The sequence below is a fragment of the Oncorhynchus nerka genome, unplaced genomic scaffold (assembly GCF_034236695.1).
Source record: "Oncorhynchus nerka isolate Pitt River unplaced genomic scaffold, Oner_Uvic_2.0 unplaced_scaffold_712, whole genome shotgun sequence".
Taxonomy (NCBI): domain Eukaryota; kingdom Metazoa; phylum Chordata; class Actinopteri; order Salmoniformes; family Salmonidae; genus Oncorhynchus; species Oncorhynchus nerka.
This window is the reverse complement of record NW_027040468.1, coordinates 87451-99178: the sequence shown is the minus strand read 5'-3', so window position 1 is coordinate 99178 and position 11728 is coordinate 87451. Positions and strand designations below refer to the sequence as shown.

The window sequence follows — 11728 nt, the reverse complement described above, 5'->3', positions numbered from 1 at the left end:
ACAACCAACTGTACAGACGGTCTGCTACTTTATACAAGGATCTAGACAGCATTGTGATGAGCTACTCTCAAGACAGCTAGCTGTCTGTCTGTCTGCTCCGGGTTCATTCTTTTGTTAAACTACAAACCAGCAACTACGATTTAGAACATATTATACAGAAAGGTCTTTGTACCCAAATGGCACCCTATTCCCTATATAGTGCACACCTTTGATTAGGGCCCATGGAGAATAGGGGTGCCATTTGGGTCCCTATTCCTATATAGTGCACACCTTTTGATTAGGGCCCATAGAGAATAGGGTGCCATTTGGGTTCCTATTCCCTATATAGTGCACACCTTTTGATTAGGGCCCATGGAGAATAGGGTGCCATTTGGGTCCCTATTCCCTATATAGTGCACACCTTTTGATTAGGGCCCATAGAGAATAGGGTGCCATTTGGGTCCCTATTCCCTATATAGTGCACACCTTTTGATTAGGGCCCATGGAGAATAGGGTGCCATTTGGGTCCCTATTCCCTATATAGTGCACACCTTTTGATTAGGGCCCATAGAGAATAGGGTGCCATTTGGGTCCCTATTCCCTATATAGTGCACACCTTTTGATTAGGGCCCATAGAGAATAGGGTGCCATTTGGGATGCAGGGAAGGTTTCTTCAGGGAAGGTTTTTAGGCATTCAGGCCTTGTCATAATAATGCTTTGTGATGTAGGGAAGGTTTCTTCAGGGAAGGTTTTTAGGCATTCAGGCCTTGTCATAATAATGCTTTGTGATGTAGGGAAGCTACGCCTCATAGAATCCCATTCATTGCTTCGCCTCATTGCTTTCATTCATCTTTTTTTTCTGTTATGTTGAATAAGAATCATTATATCTACATTTTATATCAGTTCCTTTTGTCTTTTCATCAGACATTACCAATATTGAAATAACATGAGTTTAGGGAATAATGTTTCTTGGAAAAGCTTTACAATTAGGTGCAAAACAATATAATCACATCTCATTGAATGCAACCTAAGATTCAGCTATAAGTGGACGAAACGGCAATATTTCCAGAGGTCAATCTGCTCCATTTTAAATAGACATCCTGAGAGGTTGAACCAACAGTGTATCAAACATAAATAGCTACACCCCCCTCCCCCCACACTCTATAGTGCTTTATTTGTGACAGAATAATGGCTGTATACCCCCCCCCCCACACTCTATAGTGCTTTATTTGTGACAGAATAATGGCTGTCTGGTGGTATTGAACAGATTCTTCCCTGGTTTTCCTTCTCACTCAGTTGTGTGGAGAGGAACCCAGACTGTCGTTAGTTAGCGTCCCGTGTACACAAAATCTGAAGAGAGGAAGACAAACAAAGGCACATTTAGTCAAATATTATGTCAAACACACACGTGCACTAAACACACACGTGCACTAAACACACACGTGCACTAAACACACACGTGCACTAAACACACTCGTGCACTAAACACACGCGTGCACTAAACACACACGTGCACTAAACACACACGTGCACTAAATACACACGTGCACTAAACACACGCGTGCACTAAACACACACGTGCACTAAACACACACGTGCACTAAATACACACGTGCACTAAACACACACGTGCACTAAACACACACGTGCACTAAACACACACGTGCACTAAACACACACGTGCACTAAACACACACGTGCACAAAATGTATCCTTCCTTATGATTACGTCCTTTAGACGGTTTTGGGGATTATCGTTTTAGCGACTCAAAATGGAACTGTGATTAAAGACATAGAGTTAGACATACTAGAACGGGATATTGCCATCAAGTCTATGTTCTCTGGTGGAGGGACCAGTCTAACCATCAAGTCTATGTTCTCTGGTGGAGGGACCAGTCTAACCATCAAGTCTATGTTCTCTGGTGGAGGGACCAGTCTAACCATCAAGTCTATGTTCTCTGGTGGAGGGACCAGTCTAACCATCAAGTCTATGTTCTCTGGTGGAGGGAACCAGCTGCCATGTTGGCTTTGTCCTTTCCTGTCATGGTAATTCTATTGGTAGGCTTACAGCCGTCTGTCCGTTCCTGTCATGGTAATTCTATTGGTAGGCTTACAGACGTCTGTCCTTCCAGTCATGGTAATTCTATTGGTGGGCTTACAGCCGTCTGTCCTTCCAGTCATGGTAATTCTATTGGTAGACCTATATCTATAGTCTGGATATATAGTCTTGGTATAGTCCTACCATGGTAGTAGTCTGGATATATGGTCTTGGTATGGGGGTATAGTCTTACCATGGTAGTAGTCTGGATATATAGTCTCGGTATGGTGGTATAGTCCTACCATGGTAGTAGTCTGGATATATGGTCTTGGTATGGTGGTATAGTCCTACCATGGTAGTAGTCTGGATATATAGTCTTGGTATGGGGGTATAGTCTTACCAGGGTAGTAGTCTGGATATATAGTCTTGGTATGGTGGTATAGTCCTACCATGGTAGTAGTCTGGATATATAGTCTTGGTATAGTCCTACCATGGTAGTAGTCTGGACTGGATATATAGTCTTGGTATAGTCCTACCATGGTAGTAGTCTGGATATATAGTCTTGGTATGGTGGTATAGTCCTACCATGGTAGTAGTCTGGATATATAGTCTTGGTATGGTGGTATAGTCTTACCATGGTAGTAGTCTGGATATATAGTCTTGGTATATTCCTACCATGGTAGTAGTCTGGATATATAGTCTTGGTATGGTGGTATAGTCCTACCATGGTAGTAGTCTGGATATATAGTCTTGGTATGGGGGTATAGTCCTACCATGGTAGTAGTCTGGATATATAATATTGGTATAGTCCTACCATGGTAGTAGTCTGGATATATAGTCTTGGTGTGGTGGTATAGTCCTACCATGGTAGTAGTCTGGATATATAGTCTTGGTGTGGTGGTATAGTCCTACCATGGTAGTAGTCTGGATATATAGTCTTGGTATAGTCCTACCATGGTAGTAGTCTGGATATATAGTCTTGGTGTGGTGGTATAGTCCTACCATGGTAGTAGTCTGGATATATAGTCTTGGTATGGGGGTATAGTCCTACCATGGTAGTAGTCTGGATATATAATATTGGTATAGTCCTACCATGGTAGTAGTCTGGATATATAGTCTTGGTATAGTCCTACCATGGTAGTAGTCTGGATATATAGTCTTGGTATAGTCCTACCAAGGTAGTAGTCTGGATATATAGTATTGGTATGGTGGTGTAGTCTTACCACGGTAGTAGTCTGGGTTGAAATTCTCATAGATGGGGTAGAGAGGGTTCTCCTGCTCACTACGGAGCTTCCTGGCTCTCAGGACATCTCGAACACACTGGTGGAGGAAGGAGTACTGGTACTGTGGGGAGGACAGCATTCACATCAATATCACCAATACTACTGTTCATCTGCTGTGGGGAGGACAGCATTCACATCAATACTATTGTTCATCTGCTGTGGGGAGGACAGCATTCACATCAATACTACTGTTCATCTGCTGTGGGGAGGACAGCATTCACATCAATACTACTGTGCATCTGCTGTGGGGAGGACAGCATTCACATCAATACTACTGTTCATCTGCTGTGGGGAGGACAGCATTCACATCAATACTACTGTTCATCTGCTGTGGGGAGGACAGCATTCACATCAATACTACTGTTCATCTGCTGTGGGGAGAACAGCATTCACATCAATACTACTGTTCATCTGCTGTGGGGAGGACAGCATTCACATCAATACTACTGTTCATCTGCTGTGGGGAGGACAGCAATTCACATCAATACTACTGTTCATCTGCTGTGGGAGGACAGCATTCACATCAATACTACTGTTCATCTGCTGTGGGGAGGACAGCATTCACATCAATACTACTGTTCATCTGCTGTGGGGAGGACAGCATTCACATCAATACTCCTGTTCATCTGCTGTGGGGAGGACAGCATTCACATCAATACTACTGTTCATCTGCTGTGGGGAGGACAGCATTCACATCAATACTACTGTTCATCTGCTGTGGGGAGGACAGCATTCACATCAATACTACTGTTCATCTGCTGTGGGGAGGACAGCATTCACATCAATACTACTGTTCATCTGCTGTGGGGAGAACAGCATTCACATCAATACTACTGTTCATCTGCTGTGGGGAGGACAGCATTCACATCAATACTACTGTTCATCTGCTGTGGGGAGAACAGCATTCATATCAATACTACTGTTCATCTACTGTGGGGAGGACAGCATTCACATCAATACTACTGTTTATCTGCTGTGGGGAGGACAGCATTCACATCAATACTACTGTTCATCTGCTGTGGGGAGGACAGCATTCACATCAATACTACTGTTCATGCAACATGTCTGCTATATACGTTGTGCCGTTCCCATTTTGACAACAGACTGTGTTATCCCACTAAGCTAAAGCCTAGGCATTATGATTGGGGAGCTATTGCAAGACGTTGTGTCTCGGGCACAAACATTGTGCTATCATTACCACTGCATAGCAGATCAATAGGATGAAGCCTTCCCTTTGATTCTGCTGAAACACAACTTTCTGATACACATCCCCATTTATAATTCCTGGCTATATATTATCTCTGGCTACATATTATCACTGGCTATATATTATCACTGGCTATATATTATCACTGGCTATATATTATCTCTGTCTATATATTATCACTGGCTATATATTATCTCTGGTTATATATTATCTCTGGCTATATATTATCACTTATATATTATCTCTGGCTATATATTATCACTGGCTATATATTATCACTGGCTATATATTATCTCTGGCTATATATTATCACTGGCTATATATTATCACTGGCTATATATTATCACTAGGGATCACTGGCTATATATTATCTCTGGCTATATATTATCACTGGCTATATATTATCACTGGGGATCACTGGCTATATAATATCATAGGCTATATATTATCACTGGCTATATATTATCACTGGCTATATATTATCTCTGGCTATATATTATCTCTGGCTATATATTATCTCTGGCTATATATTATCACTGGCTATATATTATCAATGGCTATATATTATCTCTGGCTACATATTATCACTGGCTATATATTATCTCTGGCTATATATTATCTCTGGCTACATATTATCACTGGCTATATATTATCTCTGGCTACATATTATCACTGGCTATATATTATCTCTGGCTATATATTATCTCTGTCTATATATTATCACTGGCTATATATTATCACTGGCTATATATTATCACTGGCTATATATTATCACTAGGGATCACTGGCTATATATTATCTCTGGCTATATATTATCTCTGGCTATATATTACCACTGGCTATATATTATCACTGGCTATATATTATCACTGGCTATATATTATCACTAGGGATCACTGGCTATATATTATCTCTGGCTATATATTATCACTGGCTATATATTATCACTGGCTATATATTATCACTGGCTATATATTATCACTGGCTATATATTATCACTAGGGATCACTGGCTATATATTATCTCTGGCTATATATTATCTCTGGCTATATATTATCACTGGCTATATATTATCACTGGCTATATATTATCACTGGCTATATATTATCACTAGGGATCACTGGCTATATATTATCTCTGGCTATATATTATCACTGGCTATATATTATCACTGGCTATATATTATCACTGGGGATCACTGGCTATATAATATCATAGGCTATATATTATCTTTGGCTATATATTATCAATGGCTATATATTATCACTGGCTATTATATTATCTTTGGCAATATATTATCACTGGCTATATAATATCACTGGGTATCACTGGCTATATATTATCACTGGCTATATATTATCACTGGGTATCACTGGCTATATAGTATCACTGGCTATATATTATCACTGGGTATCACTGGCTATATATTATCACTGGGTATCACTGGCTATATATTATCACTGGGTATCACTGGCTATATATTATCACTGGGTATCACTGGCTATATATTATCACTGGGTATCACTGGCTATATATTATCACTGGCTATATATTATCACTGGGTATCACTGGCTATATAGTATCACTGGCTATATATTATCACTGGGTATCACTGGCTATATATTATCACTGGGTATCACTGGCTATATATTATCACTGGGTATCCCTGGCTATATATTATCACTGGGTATCACTGGCTATATATTATCACTGGGTATCACTGGCTATATATTATCACTGGGTATATATTTTCACTGGGTATCACTGGCTATATATTATCACTGGGTATCACTGGCTATATATTATCACTGGGTATCACTGGCTATATATTATCACTGGGTATCACTGGCTATATATTATCACTGGGTATCACTGGCTATATATTATCACTGGGTATCACTGGCTATATAGTATCACTGGCTATATATTATCACTGGGTATCACTGGCTATATATTATCACTGGGTATCACTGGCTATATATTATCACTGGGTATCACTGGCTATATATTATCACTGGGTATCCCTGGCTATATATTATCACTGGGTATCACTGGCTATATATTATCACTGGGTATCACTGGCTATATATTATCACTGGGTATATATTATCACTGGGTATCACTGGCTATATATTATCACTGGGTATCACTGGCTATATATTATCACTGGGTATCACTGGCTATATATTATCACTGGGTATATATTATCACTGGGTATCACTGGCTATATATTATCACTGGGTATCACTGGCTATATATTATCACTGGGTATCACTGGCTATATATTATCACTGGGTATCACTGGCTATATATTATCACTGGGTATCACTGGCTATATATTATCACTGGGTATCACTGGCTATATATTATCACTGGCTATATATTATCACTGGGTATCACTGGCTATATATTATCACTGGGTATCACTGGCTATATATTATCACTGGGTATCACTGGCTATATATTATCACTGGCTATATATTATCACTGGGTATCACTGGCTATATATTATCTCTGGCTATATATTATCACTGGCTATATATTATCACTGGCTATATATTATCACTGGCTATATATTATCACTAGGGATCACTGGCTATATATTATCTCTGGCTATATATTATCACTGGCTATATATTATCACTGGCTATATATTATCACTGGGGATCACTGGCTATATAATATCATAGGCTATATATTATCTTTGGCTATATATTATCAATGGCTATATATTATCACTGGCTATTATATTATCTTTGGCAATATATTATCACTGGCTATATAATATCACTGGGTATCACTGGCTATATATTATCACTGGCTATATATTATCACTGGGTATCACTGGCTATATAGTATCACTGGCTATATATTATCACTGGGTATCACTGGCTATATATTATCACTGGGTATCACTGGCTATATATTATCACTGGGTATCACTGGCTATATATTATCACTGGGTATCACTGGCTATATATTATCACTGGGTATCACTGGCTATATATTATCACTGGCTATATATTATCACTGGGTATCACTGGCTATATAGTATCACTGGCTATATATTATCACTGGGTATCACTGGCTATATATTATCACTGGGTATCACTGGCTATATATTATCACTGGGTATCCCTGGCTATATATTATCACTGGGTATCACTGGCTATATATTATCACTGGGTATCACTGGCTATATATTATCACTGGGTATATATTTTCACTGGGTATCACTGGCTATATATTATCACTGGGTATCACTGGCTATATATTATCACTGGGTATCACTGGCTATATATTATCACTGGGTATCACTGGCTATATATTATCACTGGGTATCACTGGCTATATATTATCACTGGGTATCACTGGCTATATAGTATCACTGGCTATATATTATCACTGGGTATCACTGGCTATATATTATCACTGGGTATCACTGGCTATATATTATCACTGGGTATCACTGGCTATATATTATCACTGGGTATCCCTGGCTATATATTATCACTGGGTATCACTGGCTATATATCACTGGGTATCACTGGCTATATATTATCACTGGGTATATATTATCACTGGGTATCACTGGCTATATATTATCACTGGGTATCACTGGCTATATATTATCACTGGGTATCACTGGCTATATATTATCACTGGGTATATATTATCACTGGGTATCACTGGCTATATATTATCACTGGGTATCACTGGCTATATATTATCACTGGGTATCACTGGCTATATATTATCACTGGGTATCACTGGCTATATATTATCACTGGGTATCACTGGCTATATATTATCACTGGGTATCACTGGCTATATATTATCACTGGCTATATATTATCACTGGGTATCACTGGCTATATATTATCACTGGGTATCACTGGCTATATATTATCACTGGGTATCACTGGCTATATATTATCACTGGCTATATATTATCACTGGGTATCACTGGCTATATATTATCACTGGCTATATATTATCACTGGGTATCACTGGCTATATATTATCACTGGGTATCACTGGCTATATATTATCACTGGGTATCACTGGCTATATATTATCACTGGGTATACTGGGTATCACTATTATCACTATTATCACTGGCTATATATTATCACTGGCTATATATTATCACTGGGTATCACTGGCTATATATTATCACTGGGTATCACTGGCTATATATTACCACTGGCTATATATTACCACTGGCTATATATTATCACTGGCTATATATTATCACTGGCTATATATTATCACTAGGGATCACTGGCTATATATTATCTCTGGCTATATATTATCTCTGGCTATATATTATCACTGGCTATATATTATCACTGGCTATATATTATCACTGGCTATATATTATCACTAGGGATCACTGGCTATATATTATCTCTGGCTATATATTATCACTGGCTATATATTATCACTGGCTATATATTATCACTGGGGATCACTGGCTATATAATATCATAGGCTATATATTATCTTTGGCTATATATTATCAATGGCTATATATTATCACTGGCTATTATATTATCTTTGGCAATATATTATCACTGGCTATATAATATCACTGGGTATCACTGGCTATATATTATCACTGGCTATATATTATCACTGGGTATCACTGGCTATATAGTATCACTGGCTATATATTATCACTGGGTATCACTGGCTATATATTATCACTGGGTATCACTGGCTATATATTATCACTGGGTATCACTGGCTATATATTATCACTGGGTATCACTGGCTATATATTATCACTGGCTATATATTATCACTGGGTATCACTGGCTATATAGTATCACTGGCTATATATTATCACTGGGTATCACTGGCTATATATTATCACTGGGTATCACTGGCTATATATTATCACTGGGTATCCCTGGCTATATATTATCACTGGGTATCACTGGCTATATATTATCACTGGGTATCACTGGCTATATATTATCACTGGGTATATATTTTCACTGGGTATCACTGGCTATATATTATCACTGGGTATCACTGGCTATATATTATCACTGGGTATCACTGGCTATATATTATCACTGGGTATCACTGGCTATATATTATCACTGGGTATCACTGGCTATATATTATCACTGGGTATCACTGGCTATATAGTATCACTGGCTATATATTATCACTGGGTATCACTGGCTATATATTATCACTGGGTATCACTGGCTATATATTATCACTGGGTATCACTGGCTATATATTATCACTGGGTATCCCTGGCTATATATTATCACTGGGTATCACTGGCTATATATTATCACTGGGTATCACTGGCTATATATTATCACTGGGTATATATTATCACTGGGTATCACTGGCTATATATTATCACTGGGTATCACTGGCTATATATTATCACTGGGTATATATTATCACTGGGTATCACTGGCTATATATTATCACTGGGTATCACTGGCTATATATTATCACTGGGTATCACTGGCTATATATTATCACTGGGTATCACTGGCTATATATTATCACTGGCTATATATTATCACTGGGTATCACTGGCTATATATTATCACTGGGTATCACTGGCTATATATTATCACTGGGTATCACTGGCTATATATTATCACTGGCTATATATTATCACTGGGTATCACTGGCTATATATTATCACTGGCTATATATTATCACTGGGTATCACTGGCTATATATTATCACTGGGTATCACTGGCTATATATTATCACTGGGTATCACTGGCTATATATTATCACTGGGTATTACTGGGTATCACTGGCTATATATTACCACTGGCTATATATTATCACTGGCTATAGATTATCACTGGGTATCACTGGCTATATATTATCACTGGGTATCACTGGCTATATATTATCACTGGGTATCACTGGCTATATATTATCACTGGGTATCACTGGCTATATATTATCACTGGGTATCACTGGCTATATATTATCACTGGGTATCACTGGCTATATATTATCACTGGCTATATATTATCACTGGGTATCACTGGCTATATATTATCACTGGGTATCACTGGCTATATATTATCACTGGGTATCACTGGCTATATATTATCACTGGCTATATATTATCACTGGGTATCACTGGCTATATATTATCACTGGCTATATATTATCACTGGGTATCACTGGCTATATATTATCACTGGGTATCACTGGCTATATATTATCACTGGGTATCACTGGCTATATATTATCACTGGGTATTACTGGGTATCACTGGCTATATATTACCACTGGCTATATATTATCACTGGCTATATATTATCACTGGGTATCACTGGCTATATATTATCACTGGGTATCACTGGCTATATATTACCACTGGCTATATATTACCACTGGCTATATATTATCACTGGGTATCACTGGCTATATATTACCATTGGCTATATATTACCACTGGCTATATATTATCACTGGCTATATATTATCACTGGCTATATATTACCACTGGCTATATATTATCACTGGGGATCACTGGCTATATATTACCACTGGCTATATATTACCACTGGGGATCACTGGCTATATATTACCACTGGCTATATATTATCACTGGCTATATATTATCACTGGGTATATATTATCACTGGGTATATATTATCACTGGGTATCACTGGCTATATATTATCACTGGGTATCACTGGCTATATATTATCACTGGGTATCACTGGCTATATATTATCACTGGGTATATATTATCACTGGGTATCACTGGCTATATATTATCACTGGGTATCACTGGCTATATATTATCACTGGGTATCACTGGCTATATATTATCACTGGGTATCACTGGCTATATATTATCACTGGGTATCACTGGCTATATATTATCACTGGGTATCACTGGCTATATATTATCACTGGGTATCACTGGCTATATATTATCACTGGCTATATATTATCACTGGGTATCACTGGCTATATATTATCACTGGGTATCCCTGGCTATATATTATCACTGGCTATATATTATCACTGGGTATCACTGGCTATATAGTATCACTGGCTATATATTATCACTGGGTATCACTGGCTATATATTATCACTGGGTATCACTGGCTATATATTATCACTGGGTATCACTGGCTATATATTATCACTGGGTATCCCTGGCTATATATTATCACTGGGTATCACTGGCTATATATTATCACTGGG

General features: G+C 38.0%; 1 protein-coding gene across 1 annotated transcript in view; it reads right to left on the bottom strand.

Annotated features, from left to right (window-relative positions):
• Positions 1-1186: 1186 nt before the first annotated feature.
• LOC135571179 (receptor-type tyrosine-protein phosphatase beta-like) overlaps positions 1187-11728 on the bottom strand; it is a 25442-nt gene continuing 14900 nt past the window's right edge. Inside the window, exons 10-11 of the mRNA XM_065016966.1 lie at positions 3240-3360; positions 1187-1329 (exon numbers count right to left, since the gene is read on the bottom strand). Of these exons, the coding sequence (XP_064873038.1) occupies positions 1307-1329; positions 3240-3360 (144 nt within the window). The 3' untranslated portion in view covers positions 1187-1306. The remainder of the gene's footprint in view (positions 1330-3239; positions 3361-11728) is intronic.